Source organism: Symphalangus syndactylus, chromosome 22 (genome assembly GCF_028878055.3).
Source record: "Symphalangus syndactylus isolate Jambi chromosome 22, NHGRI_mSymSyn1-v2.1_pri, whole genome shotgun sequence".
Taxonomy (NCBI): Eukaryota; Metazoa; Chordata; class Mammalia; order Primates; family Hylobatidae; genus Symphalangus; species Symphalangus syndactylus.
The window spans coordinates 56,873,166-56,893,018 of record NC_072444.2 but is presented as its reverse complement, the minus strand read 5'-3'; the positions used below and the strand labels follow the sequence as shown (position 1 = coordinate 56,893,018).

The window sequence follows — 19,853 nt, the reverse complement described above, 5'->3', positions numbered from 1 at the left end:
GATCCCTGTGAATTTTAGAATGGATTTTTCTGTTTCTGCAAAAATGTTATTAGGATTTTGATGGGAATTGCTTGAATCTGTGGATTGATTTGGGTAAATAGCTTTCAGATATGAAAGTTTGTCCCAAGTCTGAATTCTGTACTAAATGCAATTATCCAGATGGCAAATTTAAGAAAAAATGAAGCCATTTAAACTTATTTTTAAAGCTTATTAGGAGGGAATGAGATCAGATTGTTTACTAGCTGTCCAAAAGAGAGTTTTTGCTAAATGTAACTTACAGCAGGGGAGAAGCTGCTTTTATGAATTACTTTTTTGTTTATTTTTTATTGTAATTTTATAATAATTCTTTTAAAGACGGGTCTTGCTCTGTTGCCTAACTGAAGTGCAGTGGAGCAGTCATAGCTCCCCCATGGCTCAAGTGATCCTCTCTGCCTCCCGAGTAGCTAGGACTGCAGGTGTGAGCTGCTATGTCCAGCTGATTTTTAAATTTTTTGTGAAGATTTGGATCTCGATTTGTTGCCCAGGCTGATGTTCACCTCTTGTCCTCAAGTGACCTTCCTGCCTTGGCCTCCCAAAGTGCTGGGACTACAGGCGTAAGCCGTCACATCCAGCTCATAAATGACCTTTTTGAATATCTAGGAAAACTACAGAAAATTGCAAGGGCTGTGGGATTTATAAATTCAAAGCAAAAATTTATTTTGGAAAAGTAAGGTTAAAAGTGGGTTTCTGGCCACGCATGGTGGCTCACACCTGTAATCCCAGCACTTTGAGAGGCTGAGGCCGGCTGATCACCTGAGATCAGGAGTTGGAGACCAGCCTGACCAACATGGAGAAACCCTGTCTCTACTGAAGATACAAAATTGGCCAGGCATGGTGGCGCATGCCTGTAATCCCAGCTACTTGGGAGGCTAAGGCAGGAAAATCGCTTCAACCCGGGAGGCGGAGGTTGTGGTGAGCCGAGATCTCGCCATTGCACTCCAGCCTGGGCAACAAGAGAAAACTCTGTCTCACAAAAAAAGAAAAAAGAAAGTGGGTTGCTGTGATACACTTGGTCAGTATCCTAAAGAACATCATTATTCTTTAGAGCGCAACAAACGTGTATATGCTTAGAGAAATGCTTAATAGGAAACTCATTTGAAACCTATTTGTATTATTACAAAAGTTCATATGTCAAATGCCAGTTAACTGTTAGCAGTTTTTTTTTTTTTTTTTTTTTTTGTCAAAAAGCGGGGGAAACTTCTACCATCTACTTGTACAAAATTTTTTCTTTATGGTGACTATCGAATTTTTAGAGTTCATAAAAATATCTTAATCAAGGATAGTATGTAGTTATTTCATGTGTAAAACTCAATAGAATTGGTAGGTTAATGGAGGCTAGTTTACATTTGAAAAGCTTTTATTTTGAAGTTTTAAATAAATTTAGTATTTAATATACTTTCTAATTTTTTTCTTTTTTTAATAACAATTTTCAAATCTCTTCCTCTCCTTAAATGTTTCTCATCTCATATATGAGCATTAAAGTATTTTTATATGAGCGTTAAAAAGTATTTTTTTAGTCTGAGATTTCTACGGTTCTGTTCTTATTTTTAAAATTATTGCAGTGTATTTTCTGTATGCTTATTCTCTGAACTTTGACTTGTGTTTTTTTTTTTTATTTTCAAATCTTAATTTTTAAAGTTTGCTAATAGTATGAGGTGAGTGGTTTTAAAGAGTGATTTTTTTTGTCATTCAGTACTTTACTCCCTGGTGGAGAAAATGTGACTTTTTGAAGATTGAGCCTTCAAACCTTTTTTAAAGTTTAGGAGATAACTTTATTTTTTTAGATTGTGTCCTGTACCACATTTTTTTTTGAGCCAGGAACCAAATTAGTTTTTAGAGTCTAAGCAACTTATGAAGTTAAGTAAACTGTGATATTTCCCCTCATATTTTTAAAGAATTGGTGAAAATATTGTTGTCTATGATTATTATCAAATGCTGTAATTTAGCAGTCTGCATAACTAATATAGACTTTACATGATTTAGTTCTTTTGGGATATTTAAAATTTAAATCTGACGTAGTAGAACATTAGTTAGTGTTCCCCAAAATGTAGCAGATTATTTTGCTGTGGCATTTAAAATACATTCGAAGTGATTAAATAAATTATGGTATAGCCATACAGTTGGATACTATATGCATTTATTCTTGTGTTTTGAGAAGAGCATATTTGTTTTGATTACATATTGACTGTTTTGTATTAAGTTCATTTCATCCTTTTGGTGTTTATTTTGAAAGTAATTCATTGATGAATATACTCAGCCTAGGAAATTTGATTTTGGCCAAGAATGGGGTCTTGATCAGTCTGGTAAGCTGGTTAAATGAATGTTTCCTAAGGGAATTTCTACTGTAATGTGGTCTGTACTTCAAATATTACTGTCATATTTAGAAGATGATATTTACACACATAAAAATATGTGTGGCTCGTGGTAGAGATGAAGAGTAATTGAAAGAAAGGATGCCTGATAGTTAAAATGATCAGGAAAGACTTCCTGGAGAAGTTTTAAGTTGTGATCATGTGATCAAAGCTCTTCTTTTCCCCCCCAGAGGGTGCAGTGTGAGCGTAGATAATATGTGAGGGGTGATTAGACAAGATATAGGGGGAAAAAAGAGTAGCAGGTGTAGTATGCTTAGAGCTGGGTTTATGTAAGCAAGTGATAGCAGATGCTTATAAAAATTGGAAATGATTATGGAGAACTTTAATATTCAGCTGAAGGAATCAGAATGATGTAATTGTTCATGTGGATGGGCCTTTAGGAACAATTTTACGATGAATAATTTTACAGAAATGGAAACAAGCTTGTACTTAATCTTGTAGGCACCAGAGCATCATTTGAAGATTTTTGAGTTAGGCCGTTTGAAATTGGGAAATATGTATTTGGTCTTTAACTCCGTTTTCAGACATACAACTCCTAAAATTCTTAGAAACTCCAAAGTGATGTCTGTTTGAGTGCTAATGGGATGACTGTTGGCTGGCAGCCCCTAGGTAACTTCAAGATGGGGCTGGTCACTTGAAAGACCAAGGCATGATTAGTGAGTTGGGACTACCAGCCCCACCCTCCAACCACTAGGGCTGAAGGTTAAGTTGATCACCAATGGCCAGTGGTTTAATCAATCCTGTCTATGCACTGAAGCCTCTATAAAAACACAAAGGACAGAGTTTGGGAGCTTTCAGATAGCTGAACAAGTAGAGGTTCTGGGAGGGTGGTACGCTTGAGAGGGTGTGGAATGTCCACGTCTCTTCCTACACACCTCACCCTGTGTGTGTCTTTATCTGTATGCTTTGCAATATTATTTATAATAAACCAGCTAATGTGTTTCTCTGAGTTATGTGAGCCACTTCAGCAAATTAATTGAACTCAAAGAGGGAGTATGGGAAACTCATCTTCAAGCGGATGAGTCAGAAGTTCCAGAGGCTGGGGCTTTTGACTGGTGTCTGAAGAAGGGGGGCAGTCTTGGGGACTGAGCCTTCAACCTGTGGATTCTGATGTTATCTTCAGGTAGATAGTAGTGGAATTGAATTACAGAACACCCAGCTGGTGTCCACTGCAGAATTGATTGCTTTTTTGTTGTTGGGAGAAACCCTCCACACATTTGGTCCCAGAAGTCTTCTGTGTTGATTGTTGTGGTGGTGGTGTGAAAGCAGAGGAAGAAACAATTTGAGCATTGTTTTTTAGGTATATTATTCTGTTGTCCTTTGTAGGAGTTCTAGAATTGAAAATACTGTTTTGTCCTGTTTTAGGATATTGTTGGGTAGAGCAACTTGAATTGTGGTGGTGACAAATAAGAATAAAAGTAGAGAGATTAATATGTGGGATCAGACCAAGGAATAGTTAGGTATTAATAATTCACTATTGGTCAGATAGTAGTAGGCTTTTAGGTAGAGTGTTTTGGTTCAACAGTTTTAGACTGCTTTGTATTAAACAAGTTTTTATTTTGGTATAGTATACTAGTCATTTCCATTTGTCCACTGGTAAGGTATTAAACTATACTGGATGGGAAGGAGAGCATCTAATGTAGTAGGAGCAGCGTTAATAGTGGCTTGGTGGCATGAAATGAGTTGGAGTGTTGAGAAATTGTCGGCTGTTTTTATGGTTAGGGAGTTTAATGTGGTGTCAGGGCAGCTGGGAGAGGTCAGAGGCCAAATAATAAAGGGACTTTTTTGTATACCTTTCAAGGAAATTTTTTGTTTTCCTTTTTTTTTTTTTTTTAAACGTGGACAGTGGGGAACTGTTGAAGAGGTTAGTCAGTAGACCAATATCATTTTTTTCAACAGTTTATGGTTTCCCCTTATTTTTAATGATTTACTCTTACTTGGCACACTTTTTTTTTTTTTTTTTTTTTTTTTTTTGAGACGAAGTCTTGCTCTGTCACCCAGGCTGGAATACAGTGGCGTGATCTTGCCTCACTGTAACCTCTGTCTCAGGGGTTCAAGCAATTCTCCTGCCTCACTCTCCTGAGTAGCTGAGATTACAGGCGCCCGCCACCACACCCTGCTAATTTTTATATTTTAATAGAGATGAGGTTTCACTGTGTTGGTCAGGCTGGTCTCGAACTCCTTACCTCAAGTGATCCTCTCTCCTTGGCCTTGGCACACTCAGTTCTTGAACTTAATTTGGAGGCTAAAACATTCCCCAAAGATATTATTTGTTTATTTTTTGAGACAGAGTCTCACTCCGTCTCCCAGGCTGGAGTGCTGTGGTGTGATCTCAGCTCACTGCAACCTCCGCCTCCTAAGTTCAAGCGATTCTCTTGCCTCAGCCTCCCAAGTAGCTGGGATTACAGGTGCCCACCGCAATACCTGGCTAATTTTGTATTTTTAGTAGAGTTGGGGGTTTCACCACGTTGGTCAGGCTGGTCTCGAACTCCTGTCCTCTGGTAATCCACCTGCCTCAGCCTCCCAAAGTGCTGGGATTACAGGCGTGAGCCACTGCTCCCAGCCTAATTTCTATAGTTTTAGTAGCATGAATGTTTCACCATGTTGGTCAGGCTGGTCTTCAACTCCTTACCTCAGGTGATCCACCCGCCTCAGCCTCCCAAAATGCTAGTATTACAGGTGTGAGCCACCACGTCAGGCCCCCAGTAGATTTTTTTTTTCACTTTATCTTAGAAAAAAGATTCTTCAGATATTAGAGTCCAAGAATGTCACAGCAATTACCTGTCTGCTATTTAGCAGTGAGTTTGAATATGGAATAACATAAAATGTTACATTCTCTTTAAAGCCTGCTTATAGTTAATAGCTTTTCCCACATAGCTAAAAAATGTCCCGCTATCTCCTAAGTAGCCCCCACATACTGCTTGTCAGAGCTCAGCTTTTATAATTTCTAATCCTTATTTATGTTGTTGTTGTTTTGTTAGAAGAATATAGGCCAAATCTACTGTGACAAAACATTAAATATTATATTTATTTTTGAATAGTAGTTAATTTGAATGGTATGAAACGATGTACAATGAAAACAAATCTCCTTCTCATTTCTGTTCATCACCTTCCCAGTTCCCTTTTTTGGAGACAACCAAAATTATTCTTGTGTAGTCTTCTAGAGATACATTGTGCATATACAAAATATTTCATATGTTTTTACTCTTCCCCATTACTTTTATACAGATGTACCATACTTGATACATTGTTCTGTATCTTTGTTCAATTGGTAATATATTTTGGAAATTGTTTCATATCACTCTTAGTAAAGAGCTTCCTCATTCTGTTTTTTGTAGCTGCATAATATTCCATAGTATAAACTTAGCATATTTCAATAGTTTCCAGTTTGATTGATATTTAGGTTATTTCCAGTCTTTTGCTGTTAGAAGCAAGATTGTAGCTAATGACCTTGGTTGTATATTATTTCACATATATTCCTGAAGGACCAATTTCTTGAAGTGGAATTTCTTTTCAGAAGCTCTGTGCATTTATAATTTTAATACAATTGTGAAAGTAGGGGTTAAATGAAGTGAAACTGTGGAGTTTGGTATATTATTTACCTACGATGGAATCTCACTTCATAACAAATGAATTCTAAGAAAGAAAGGTATAATTGCTAAAATATTAGCGAAATCTTTATAAATTATTTTGTTTTGCAGGTATACAAAACTAGGATATGCTGGAAATACAGAACCACAGTTTATCATCCCTTCCTGTAAGTATTTCTTTTAAGCCACAAATGAGCTGATTTAAAAGATCTCCTTCCCTAATAATTTAAGTAAAAGAAGTAATCAGTTCTGAAATCCTGTAAGATTTAGTCCTTTTAAAAACATTATTTGCCAGGTTCTAAGTGTGACCTCATTTTTGTACCTCTGACCATTCATTTCAGCTTTATGTTTAGCTCCCCATTTGCCATGTCTACTAAGTATCTCTTTTTAAAGAAAAAAAAGAAATGAGCTGATAATGAAACAGTACGCCAATTTTTAGGGTGATATTGCAGTTAACAGTATGTGGGTGTAACTAATTATCAAGTAGTCCATTCCCCATCATATACCTATGAAGACTGTCCTTTGGTTTGTGGATATGACTACTGTTTGCAGGGCCTGTATCTGTTGACGTCCTCACTAAGTGCCCGTGTTTCAAAATAAGGATGGAAGGACAGTATTTCACCTTTAGAGATGTTGACCTCAGCTGTTTTCTAATATCCCATAACCATACTGTTGTATGTCTTTAGAGTATTTTTGTTTTATCCTATTTTTGTTAATCTTGCTTAAGCTGACCATTAACTTTCAGTAGTTTTTAAAAAATATTCTGACATTGGTTTGTTAGTGCTCTTGTTTGTTAGCATAGGTCTGTTCCTTGATTAATGTACTTTTACACTTTTGACTTGCAAACAGTTCATGTTTTTTTGTGCATAATATAGTAACACTTCTGATCTGTTTGTCTTACAGCCAAATTAAAACTTTTGCATACCAAATGACAAACCTTTTGAGCTGTTGCTTAGTGGTTCTCACTCCTAGACATTTTAATTTTGAGAGTGTCACTGATTTTTCAGTCTTATTTATGTGACTGAAATTTTTGTATTTCATTGTTATTTATGAAAATAAGAAAATGGAAAAATGAATATGTAGAGAGTAATGAAAGCAGTGTATGTTTCAGAATCAATGAAGTTGAGAATAAGATAGAAATTGTTAGGCTTTGCCCAAAACTGGATCTTTAGTATCACTTGAGCACTCATTGGACACAATAGGTCAACTGTTTTGTCATTTGTGTAGTAAGAACAAAATTAAGTGTGTCGCATTAAAGAAATAACACTGTCTGGCCGGGCTCAGTGGCTCACGCCTGTAATCCCAGCACTTTGGGAGGCCGAGGCGGGCAGATCATGAGGTCAGGAATTCAAGACCAGCCTGACCAACATGATGAAACCCCGTCTCTACTATAAATACAAAAATTAGCTGGGCATGGTGGTGCACACCTGTAGTCCCAGCTGCTCAGGAGGCTGAGGCAGCAGAATCGCTTAAACTTGGGAGGTGGAGGTTGCAGTGAGCTGAGATCACGCCACTGCATTCCAGGCTGGGGGGTGACAGAGCAAGACTCAGTCTCAAAAAAAAGAAAAAGAAAAGAAATACACTATCAAAATTGCACCTAAAAGGGGAAATGATTTTAGGGTTTTTATGTACTCCTCACTTTCTAGAAACAAACTTATTCGACTTGTGCGTTTCTCATATTTTGATATACTTTTCTAGGAATCGATTATGTAAGAACTTAGGCTACTACCTAAATCTAACACTTTTTAAAACCCAGAATGGATTTTAGTTGATATTGATGAAACAGCTCATTCATGTGAGTCTAGTGGCCTTTATTATTACCTTTTAAATATTTTATTCATGCATGTTTGTTATCTACTGAACATGAAGAATAGGTTTGCTTTTCTTTATAGTTTTTCTCACATTTATATGTCAATACATTGATTGTTTTTTGTCTGTTTTAAGAATTCGGTGATACATGTTGGCTTTATTGCTGACTAATGTAGAGGTACTTCTTTGGGCTAGTACTTGACTTTAGTTGTATTTCAGTTTAGTGTTAGACCATTGTGTATGTACTTAGTGGTTTCTTTAAGCTACCGTAACACAGTACCAAAAATTGGGTGGCTGAAAACAACAGAAACTTACAATTCTGGAGTCCAGAAGTACAAAATCAATGAGTCAGCAGGGTCATGCTCTTGCTGGTGTCTTCTAGCTTCTGATGTTTCCTCAGGATCCTTGGCTGATAGATGCATCACTCCAGTCACATGGCTATCTTCTTGCTGTGCGTCTTTACATCATCATCCTTCTGTGTGTCTGTGTTCAGATTTTCCCTTTCTATGAGGACATTAGTCATATTGGATTAGGGGCCACCTTGATAACCTCTTTTTAACTGTGAAGACCCTATTTCCAAACACAGTTACATTCTGAGGTACTGGTGGTTAGGACTTCATCCTATCTTTCTGGGGGTACACAATTCAACCTGTAACAATGCTGATGACTTTTAATCTTTTGTGTATAATCTTTTGTTATGATTGTATATTTAGGGAGACTACTAAAGTTATTTCTGCCATCTTAGCAAAATTGGTTTTGGTTATATTCTTAAATGGCTGTGTTAACCTTTTGTTGGAGGCCTATATAATCTTGATTTTTTGAACCATTGGATCTCATCACTTTTGAATCCATTTTTTATCTTATCTCTCTGCCAAAATATGAAGTCTTTGCTACGACTAGTTGCAGTATGTTAAAAATTCGTTTGCCTGCCGTAAGAAGGTTTTTGATTTTTGAGTGTTTTTTCTCACCCACCCAGTTTTAATGCTGCAGGTACAGTGTTTATAATTAGCAGATAGAGACATTGCCACTATCTTTTACTAATGAGTATTGATATTTGATCTGGAAAGCCTGTGCAAGTGGTTCAAGGTTTTTTTATATACATGCATATTTATTTTTAGGAAATTTGTAGTGAGCCACCTGGATGTCTATGTACACTATAAGTAAATTGCTGGAGAGAATTTCTAGCATTTAGAAGGACTAGATGGTGGATTAAAAATTTTTTTTCTTCCAGTTATTTTCTGCCCACTTTCTTAGGGATATAGCTGTTACTAAATGAAAGTAACAGTTGAATGCCAGATCAGTTTAAGTGCATTCAGACAATTATTTTGAATGACGAACTGAACTTGATGGATTCATACATTTATAACTTAATCTAAAAATACATAACAAGTTTTAGCTTTCAAACTGTATGCTGGATTTCTGCAATTATTTAAGGATATTGTTGTGGGTTTTACCTAAATGAATTGAGATTTCCTTTTGTATATGTAGTTTAAGAGATCTGTATTACATTTAAATTACTGGACCACAATAGTAATTACTGTTACTAGACCCAATAGTGATAGGCTAGAGATGTAAAGAAAGTTTAAAAAATTATCCTTGAAGTTTTTTTCTCGTTTGTGTTTTTCAGTTTTTTCTTTCCAGTTGTTCATCAAGCATATGTGGACTTGGTGGGATTACAGTTTTATTGAGGATCAAAAGAGGATTTATATAATTTAAAAAATACATATTTGAAACTTTCCCACAGATGTTGTTTTTCTGGCTTTTTGCATTTGAGGTCTTGTCTCTGAGTGGAAGTTGAGGTTTCATTGTGTAAAATGAATTTTGTCACTGGTTTATTATGACTTTTGTGAATTAGTTTGACAATTTAAATAGGCTAGGTCATGTTTTACTTTGTAGCACTTTGTAATGGGAGAAGTGTAAGGGAAAAGTGTTTCTCATTTGAAGAAAATGAATTCTTTGACATGTCTAACTTATTTTAAAGGTATTGCTATTAAGGAGTCAGCAAAAGTGGGTGATCAAGCTCAAAGGAGGGTGATGAAAGGTGTTGATGACCTAGACTTCTTCATTGGTGATGAAGCAATAGAAAAACCTACATATGCAACGAAGGTATGTTTTTATTTTTTGTGTAAATAACATTTTCAAAAAATAGTTTGTTCAATGCTTGTGCCCTCTGGAATTCACTCTATAGTAGACCTTATTAGTATCCTCAAACCTCTTCTCAGTAGAAATTTCTTTTTCCCTGTGGCATCCTTCCCTGTTGCTTTAACTTTTTTTTTCTTTTTTTTTAATAGCCCCTAAGAGGAAAATTTTAGCTCTTTCAAATGAGCAGTATTTATTTTTCCACACCCACTGGATCTCAGGGCCCTCAATAAAATTAGCTTTACTTCCACATTGCTACTTCTGCAAACATTTTTTCCCCGTATTTACTCAAACTTACACCATTTTTCTCTTTTTTGACGTTTATGCCATCTGTAAGTGCTGTTCTCTTTCTCCCTCTTTTTCTTTTTCCCTTTTTCTTTTCTACCCTTTTCCCTCCCTCTTTTAATTGAGGTGTAAGTATGTAAGTGTTAATTATACAGTTCGAAGAATTTTTATGACTGTAATCATAACAGGTAAAGATACAGAACAAATTTTATAACCCTGAAGCTTTTCTTGTACTTGTTCACACAGTCACTACTCCAATCCCACCAAAAAATAAATGCTATTCTGACCTTTATCATCTTATTTTTTGACATTGACTTTGTCTGATTTGCAAATATCCTCATTTGTACTTCTTCCTTTCTCATAATTTATTCATTAATGAACAGCTACCATGTGTAAAATACTTTGCCAAGTATCGTGAGTAAAATGGTGTATAAGAAAAATAATTCCCCTGACTGCAAGGCTATTATAATGTGGTGGAAAGGAAGACATTGAAGAAATAATTACAAGTGTGCTGGGGGTTAGAAAAAGGGAAACACACACACAGTGCTCTGTGCATGTATCACAGGAGTAGCTAACCTAGTGTGGGGAGTCAGGAATGTCCTTGAGGAGTAAATCTTTAAGCTGAGGCTTGAAGAATAAAATAGGAGTTAGCTGCTGAGGTGGGCAGGCTGAGTTGTTTTAGGTAGAGAAACCAATATATGAAAAGGCTTTACAGTATGAGAGGGACTAGAAGTGCATGACCAATATGCCTGAAGCATGGAGAATGAGGTGGAAAGAAGTGAGGAGGCTGGATAGGTAGGCCAGGAAAGAGCACCGAAAGTGTTGTTAGACCATGTTAAAGAATTTGAACCCTATCCTATAGGCAACATAAATGAGTATACCTAGAGGAATAATTTTTGCGCTTAAAGTGCAAATATTGGAATCTACGTGTTTGAACTTGAATCCTGTCTATGATAATTTCTAATTTTGTGATACCGTTCAGTGACTTAACTTTTCTGAATTTTGATTTCTTCATCTGTAAAATGGAGATATTATTAGTACTTCAGGATTTTTCTTTTCTTTTTTTTTTAAGACAGAGCCTCACTTTGTTACCCAGGATAGAGTTCAGTGGCATGAACATGACTCACTGCAGCCTTGATATCCCAGGCTCAAGTGATCCTCCTACCTCAGCCTCCCAAGTAGCTTGGACTACAGATGCGTGCCACTATGCCCAACTAATTTTTTGTATTTTTGGTAGAGACGGAGTTTCATCATGTTGCCCAGGCTGATCTTGAACTCCTGGGCGCAAGCAATTTGTCCTCTTGGCCTGCCAAAGTGCTGGGGTTATAGATGTGAGTTACCACGCCTGGGCCAAGATTGTTATAAGGCTTAAGGAGATGTGTATACAGAAATTGTTACACTCTAGTGCTTTGAACATAATGGTTACTCAATATATGTTGGCTTATTTTACTTAGAAAAGATTACTTAGGCCACATAGACAATGAAGAGAAATTATTTGGGTAAGGTAAGCATGATTCTGGGAAAACCAGATAATTGACTATTGCTATAGTCTAAGCAAGAGATATTAGTGACGGCAGTGGGGATAGACATGGAAATTGTGTATATGCAATCACACACACATTTAATTTTTATTGTGGAAACTTCACATGTCAAAGAAGAGAAAATAATATAATGAACCCCCATGTGCCTATCACACAACTTTGGCGGTTATAATCTATGGACAATCTCATTTTGTCTATAATCTTTCCGCCCCCAGCCTCCAATTATTTTAAAGTAAATTGTACATACTATTTCACTTAACAAATACTTAACTCTTAAATATGCAGACTTTTAAAAAAGATAAATGTGACAACCTTAATTTAGTATGCAGTTTCTTTATCTGATATCTAGTCATTGCTTAAATTTCTTTGATTATTTACTATATTGGTTATTCTGTTTGAATCAACATTAAAATGTGGTCTACTCACTGGATTTAGTTGATAAATCTCTTAAGTCTCTTTTTATCTATAGGTTATTTTCCCTGTGTGTTATGTTTCTTTTTTGTTCTTGCCATTTATTTATGGAAAAAAACTTGAGATGTCTTGTAGAATTTCCTATATTCTAGGGATTCTGATTATTACATACTCATTGGGTCATTTAACATGGTACCCTACTTTGTATATTTACTTTTTTTTTGTTGTAAATGGTAGTTAAATAGAAGTCTGATTAGATTTATGGGGGGTTTTTGTTTGTTTTGACAAGGAAAAGGTGGATAATTAAAGAGTAACAGGACGTGATTAATGGGACATCGGTGATAAGCTAGATGTATCAATTGAGGGTAATTCCCAGCTCCAAGATAGTCTTATTTATCGCTTATCTGCTGAAATTGAGAATGTTAAAGGAAAAACATCTGAACATTATTTTATTTTATTTTATTTTTGAGACAAGGTCTCAACTTTGTCACTGAGGTTGCAGTGCAGTGGCACAATCACAGCTCACTGCAGCCTCAAACTTCTGGACTCAGGAGATTCTCACACTTCAGTACCCTGAGTAGCTGGGACCACAGGCGTGTGCCACCATGCCTCGCTAATTTATTTTATTTTAATTTTAATTTTTGAGATGGAGTCTTGCTCTGTCTCCCAGGCTGGAGTGCAGTGGCATGATCTCACCTCACTGCAACCTCCACCTCCTGGGTTCAAGCGATTCTCCTTCCTCAGCCTCCTGAGTAGCTGGGATTACAGGCATGTGCCACCACACCCAACTAATTTTTGTGTTTTTAGTAGAGATGGGCTTTCACCATTTGGCCAGGCTGGCCTTGAACTCCTGACTTCAGGTGATCTGCCCACCTCGGCCTTCCAAAGTGCTGGGATTACAGGTGTGAGCCACTGTGTCCGGCCTTTTATTTTATTTTTTTATAGAGACAGGGTCTCCTTCTGTTGCCCATGCTTGTCTCAAATTGCTAGGCTCAAGTGACCCTCCCATGTTGGCCTCCCTCAAAGTGTGGGATTACAGGCATGAGCCACTGCGCCAGGCTTTTAAAAAAAATTTACTCGACATATAATAATTGTATATATTTATGGAGTATGTAGTGATATTTTGATATGTACAATGTGTGGTGATCAAGTCAATGTAAGTAGCATATTCACCTCAAACATTTTTTGTGTTGAGAATATTCAGAATTCTCTGTTCTATCTGAAAATATATAATAAATTAACTGTAGTCATCCTGTAGTGCTATAGAACACTAGAACTTATTCTTCCTATTCAGCTGTAATTTTGTATCCTTTATTCAAGCTCTCCCTATTCCCTTCTTTCCCCTACCCTTTCCAGCCTCTAGTAACCACTTTTCTACTCTCTACTTACATGAAATCAATTTTTTTAGCTTTTGCACATGAATGAGAACATGCAATTTTTTATCTTTTAGTCCCTGGCTTATTTCACTTAATGTCCTTTGGGCTCATCTGTGTTGTCAGGAATGACAGGATTTCACTCTTTTTTATGACTGAATAGTATTGTGCATATATACTACACATATCCATATGGACACTTAGGTTAATTTCATATTTTGGCTATTGTGAAGAGTGCTGCAATAAACATGAGGGTGCAGGTATCTCTGATATAGTAATTTATTTTCCTTTGGGTATATACCCAGTAGTAGGATGGCTGGATCATATGGTAGTTCTATTTGTGGTTTTTTGAGGAGCCTCTGTACTATGCTTTATAGCGTCTTTATCTATTAACATTCCCTCTACAGTATATATGAGTTCCCTTTTCTGCACATCCTTGCCAGCATTTGTTATTTTTTGTCTTTTGGATAATAGCCATTCTAACTGTGGTGAGATGATATTACTTTTTGGTTTTGATTTGCATTTTCCTGATGATTAGTCATGTTGGACATTTTTTTCATGTATTTGTTGGCCGTTTATGTGACTTCCTTTGAGAAATGTCTATTTAGATTATTTGCCCTTTTAAAAAAATTGGTGTTTTTTTTTTTCTTGCTGTTGAATTGAGTTCCTTATATATTCTGGATGTTAATCCCCTGTCAGATGTACAGTTTGCAGGCATTTTGACCCATTCCATAACTTGTATTTTCCCTCTGTTGTTGGTTTTCCTCACAGAAGCGTTTTAATTTAATATAATCCCATTTGTCTATTTTTGCTTTTGTTGCCTGTGCTTCTGAGGTCTTATTTGTAAAATCTTTTCCCGTCCCAATGTTGTGAGAGGTTTCCCCTAAGTTTTCTTCTAGTACTTTTATAGTTTTGGGTCTTAGATTTAAATCTTTAATAAATTTTGAGTTGATTTTTGTATAAGGTGAGAGCTAGAGGTCTTGTTTCATAAGGAGAAACACTTTTGACTAGGTAGTAGTAGAGAGGAGAAAATAAGTTTAATTTTGAACACATTGTGTTTGAGGTACTTGTGAGACATCTGAGATTTCGTTAGTCAAATATGTGGATTTTGGAGGTAAGAAACAAGGCAGACCTGGAGACAGAGATTCAGAAGGTGTCAATTACCTTAGAGGGGATGAGATTACCTAGGGGAACGTATCACAGGGGAAGAAAACTAAGACAGAGCAGTGTGCCAGTTAGGTTTGAGTAGAGGAAGAAAAGTCTGTGAAAGAGACTGAGAATGTATGGGTAGATATGTAGAGGTAGATACTGTAGAATGGTGCTGAGATGAGCTAGAGCCAATAGATAATTTGCTGTCTTTAGCTACAAGGTGGTCATTTGTAACCTGAATGAGAATAGTTTTAGAAGAGTAGTTGGGCTAGATGAAAGTAGTCTTTTGAGTGATAGGCCGGGAAAAAAGTAACAGTAAGAGTACTGTTCATTGAGTTTGAATTGTGATTGGGAGGGACAGAGAGATGAAGAGACACATTTCAACGTTAAAATGGAAGACATGTCTGAATGCTAATATGAAAGAACTATTAGAAAGAGATTAAAGTAACAGGAAAGATAAGGTATAATCAAGGTCTCTGCAAAAGCTGGAGGGATGAAATCCAGAACACAGATGACTGAATTGACTTGAGGAATATCTTACATTATAATGGAAGTAAATGAGAAAAAAGACTTAAATATGGAATCCATTTTACAGATTTGGGATCCATTTTACAGATTTGAATTCCTGACTGTTGGCTTCTGCTGCTTCTGTGAAATATGTAGTGGCATCATCTGCTGGTCATGGAATGGATGTGGGGAGAAGGTGAAATCTTAGTGGTAGGGGCGGTGTTGAAAATCATCATTGTGAAGAGTAAAGATGAACAAAGTAGAAGAGCAAAGGCTTGCCAGGCAAGGTTAGGTCCATTTGAGAATAATGATTATGAATTCTTAGTTTTAGCACCCGAGTTACAAATGTTTCTGTAGTATAATCAGCATTCTGGATATAGGCAAGTTTATGTTAGGGACATATGCTGGGTTGGATTTTGGTGGACGGGATGAAAAAAGCATATGTGAAATAAAGGTGATGGGTCAAAATCTAGACTGTGTATTTTGATGGCTAGGGAATAATTAAAGCAATCAGTGGACCAAAAGTCTTAATTGGTGTTCAGAAGAGCTCTTTTGAGGTGGTTGAGTATGCTAGAATAATAAGAGGTTGTGATCAGAGAAGGGTATACCTGCATTTCAGGGATTGAGAGGTGATAGTGATGATGATATAAGATCTATACTGTGGCCAAAATGGAAAAGAGATACCATTGAAGGTGATGAAGTCAGTCAGTCGAGAGGCCAGAGTTCCATTTCACTGATTCTGTCCACTCACTTTAAATGCATTTTTAGGTCTTCTAAGTGCTACTAACAAACCAGAACAAAACTTCTCTCAATCTTTATTCCTACCTTCTGTCCTCAGCAATTTAGCTATTTTTCTCTTTCCTTTTAAAACGACACTTCTTAGTGAGTCTCAAGATACTTGATATGCTCTTTGTTAAATCCAATTATATGTAACAGTTTTCATCCTTCTTGATTTTCTTTTGCAGGATTACTCTAATGGTTATCTTCCTAACATGGAATATTTGTTGTTGTTGTTTTTTTTTTTTTTTGAGACGGAGTCTGGCTCTGTTGCCCAGGCTAGAGTACAGTGGCGCAATCTCGGCTCACTGCAACCTCCGACTTCCAGGTTCACGCCATTCTCCTGCCTCAGCCTCCCGAGTAACTGGAACTACAGGCGCCCACCACCGCGCCCGGCTAATTTTTTATATTTTTAGTAGAGATGGGGTTTCACCATGTTAGCTAGGATGGTCTCGATCTCCTGACCTCATGATCTGCCCTCCTCGGCCTCCCAAAGTGCTGAGATTACAGGCGTGAGCCCCTGCACCTGGCCTGTTTTGTTTGTTTTTATTTGTTGTTTCTATTGTCACTGATTTCTCCTTTACCTACTACTCAAACATTGGTTTCTCCAGGCACTGCTTTCAGTTCTCTTTTTTTTTTTATCTTCTCATAAAATGGTGTGACTCAATCTTTTATTCTTTCATTAAAGACTTTCTCTAGGTGATCTCATCCATTCCTTTGTCTGCAACCACAGACTAGATCTCTACTTTCAGTTCCTTGACTACATCTTCACCTACCTATTTCCTGGCTCTTGAGTTTTAGTATATCTAAAACAAAATGTATTGTATATACTCCACTCTTGTTTATTCCAAGATCAGACAAAACACAATTTTTGTGTTTTGATTAATGGATCTTGTCCATCCTAACTTCAAAGCTGGAAACCTATTGCCATCTTCTGACTTTTTTCTCTTTTTTTTTTTGAGACAGGTGTCTTGCCCTGTTGCCCATGTTGGAATGCAGTGGTGAGATCTTGGCTCACTGCAGCTTTGACCTTCTGGGCTCAAGTGATTCTTCCACCTCAGCCTCCTGAGTAGCGGGGACTACAGGTGTGTGCCACCACACCTGGCTAATTAAAAAAATTTTTTTTTTGTAGAGACAGGGTCTCACTACGTTGCCTAGGCTGGTCTCAAACTCCTGGGCTCAAGCCATCATTTCACCTTGGCCTCCCAAAGTGCTGGGATTATTGGTGTGAGCCACCATGCCCAGCCCTTTCTTACTCTTACTGACTGAGAAATCTTCAGTGTAGCCCAGTGTCATCCATACCACTATTGGTACTCTTGTTCTCACTTGGTTCTGTTAAGCTTCATTTGAGCTTTCCCAATGCTGCTATAATAGTCTTCCTAAAAATTAAAGCTGTTCTTATTCCCCTGCTGAAAAATTTCTCTGCTGTTTTATTTCGTATAGAATAAAACCTAAATACAAGGCAAATTTTTGAGAATCTAGTCCCTTTGATCTAGAACTGGTATATCGCTACACACCTTACCTCAAATCTTTTGGCACATACACTTCTCATTGATAACTTCAGTTTTGTTTTTGTATACCATGCAGTGTTTGTCTTTCTATACATCTTTTTCTGTTCCCCACAAGTTCCTCCATACCTCTCATTCCCTTGCCAAAGAAAAACCAGAAAGCAGAACTGAGAATGTTGCTTCTTTAAGACCCAGCTTAGATATGACCTCCTCAGTGAAACCTTTTCTCTCACAAAACAAGGTGGTCATCTTATTCAAGGAACTATTTATTTATTTATTTATTTGACAGAGTGTTACTCTGTTGCCCAGGCTGGAGTGGAGTGATGTGATCTTGGCCTACTGCAACCTCTGACTCCTGGGTTCAAGAGATTCTCCTGCCTCAGCCTCCCCACTAGCTGGGATTGTAGGTGCCTGCCACCATGCCTGACTGATTTTTGTATTTTCAGTGGAGATGGGTCTTCACCATATTGGCCAGGCCGGTCTTGAACTCCTGACCTCAAATGATCCACCCACCTCAACCTCCCAAAGTGCTGGGTTTACAGGCGTGAGCCATTGTGCTGACTTTTTTTTTGGAGACAAGAGTCTTACTCTGTCGCCCAGGCTGGAGTGCAGCGGAGTGATCTTGGCACACTGCAGCCTCTGCCTCCTGGATTCAATTGATTCTCCTGCCTCAGCCTCCCCAGTAGCTGGGATTATAGGCATGCACCATCACGCCTGGCTAATTTTTGTATTTTTAGTGGAGACGGGGTTTCACCATGTTGGCCAGGCTGGTCTCAAACTCCTGACCTCAGGTGATCTGCCTGCCTTGGCCTCCCAAAGTGCTGGGATTACAGGCATGAGCCACCACGCCCAGTTGGAACTTTATTTTTTTAAAAACCTGTAGTGTAATATTTGTTCGTATATATTTCTTTTACTAGACTGAGTTTTGTGTGTGCAGGATGTCTGTGTCCTTACCATTTGTGCCAGTGGCTTACAGTAGGTACACAGTAATAATTGATGAATAAATAATACTTAAAACATTTAAATTTGTAAACTTCCAGTAGTGTTAAAAATTGAATGATACACTAAACTGCAATTTTTTCCTTCCTTAAAGCAAACTGGGGAGTAGAAGTCCTTTTATAAGTATAATGCCTTAAAAAGTAGTGTGGGAACTAGAGTAAGAAGTAGATGTTAGGGATTGATACTGCAAGGTATTTATTTCTTTGTTCATTAATTTGTTTAACTTTAGGTACTGAATGTGTATTATGTTCATGGAATTATATTCTGTTGCAGAGGTTCACAAACTTTCTCAGTGCCATTAATGTCTCAGTAACATTTTTCACTGTGCCACCTGGATCAAAAGAAGTGTCTGATAGTTCTGTTTATTAAATACCTAGGTCCAGGCAACTTAGTAGCCACTTGAAAAAAAATAAGACACTTAAATTGGAAATATTATTTCACTGCTGAGTAATCACATTTCTGTTAGGATGCTTAGGCGTTGCACAACTTCTCAAACCTGGAATCAGATGGGACATTGCCACCCTGATTTCTTGTTTTACATCGATGTTATTTTATGTGATAACTTGGTTTTTATGCCAGCAACTGCTGACAAACCAACTTCCTTAAGAAATAATGTCATTGATAGGAATATATAATAGTTTGATTTATTGTTGAAACTGAATTACTGTGACTTGTAGATCATGCAGTGTCCAACTGATGTTGAGTAACACTGTATTTCCCTGGAAAATTTAAAATAACTTTGTGGCGCCTTTGTGAATTTATGGTAGTACACTGGGGTGCTGTCTTAGTTCATTTTCTGTTGCTATAATGAATACTTGAGATGGAGTAATTTATAAAGAAAAGAGGTTTATTTTGGCTCGTGGTTCTGGAGGTGAGGAAGTCCAAGATGAGTTGGCCACATCTGATTGACCTCTGGTAAGGACCTCATACTGCTTCACAGCATATTGGGGAATGGAAGAGGAAAGGGACAAAATACAAGGGACAGCCTCACTTTATAACAGTCTGCCTTCAACTCTCTGGAGAATTAACTCAGTCTTGCTGAGAGCTGCATTAATTCCTCTAATGACCTGATCACCTCTTAAAGGCCCCACCACCTCTCGATACTGTAACACTGGCAATTAAATTTTAACATGAGTTTTGGTGGGAACACACCACATCCAAATCATAGTAGGTATCTTGGCACACAGTTTTGGAAGCATGACTCTTAAACATTTATAAAACTTTTCTTATAACATTTTATATGCTTGATTCTTATGATTATTCTAGTTATGTACTTACCAGGTGCACTTTTTATATTTGGCATACAATAAATACTTGTTAATGACCTAATGCATTAAAAATTAAGGAAATTGTG

General features: G+C 37.1%; 1 protein-coding gene across 1 annotated transcript in view; it reads left to right on the top strand.

Moving 5' to 3' along the window:
• The window catches only part of ACTR3 (actin related protein 3), a 73,363-nt gene that overhangs the window by 17,134 nt on the left and 36,376 nt on the right, over positions 1-19,853 (top strand). Inside the window, exons 2-3 of the mRNA XM_055262402.2 lie at positions 6,113-6,168; positions 9,792-9,916. Of these exons, the coding sequence (XP_055118377.1) occupies positions 6,113-6,168; positions 9,792-9,916 (181 nt within the window). The remainder of the gene's footprint in view (positions 1-6,112; positions 6,169-9,791; positions 9,917-19,853) is intronic.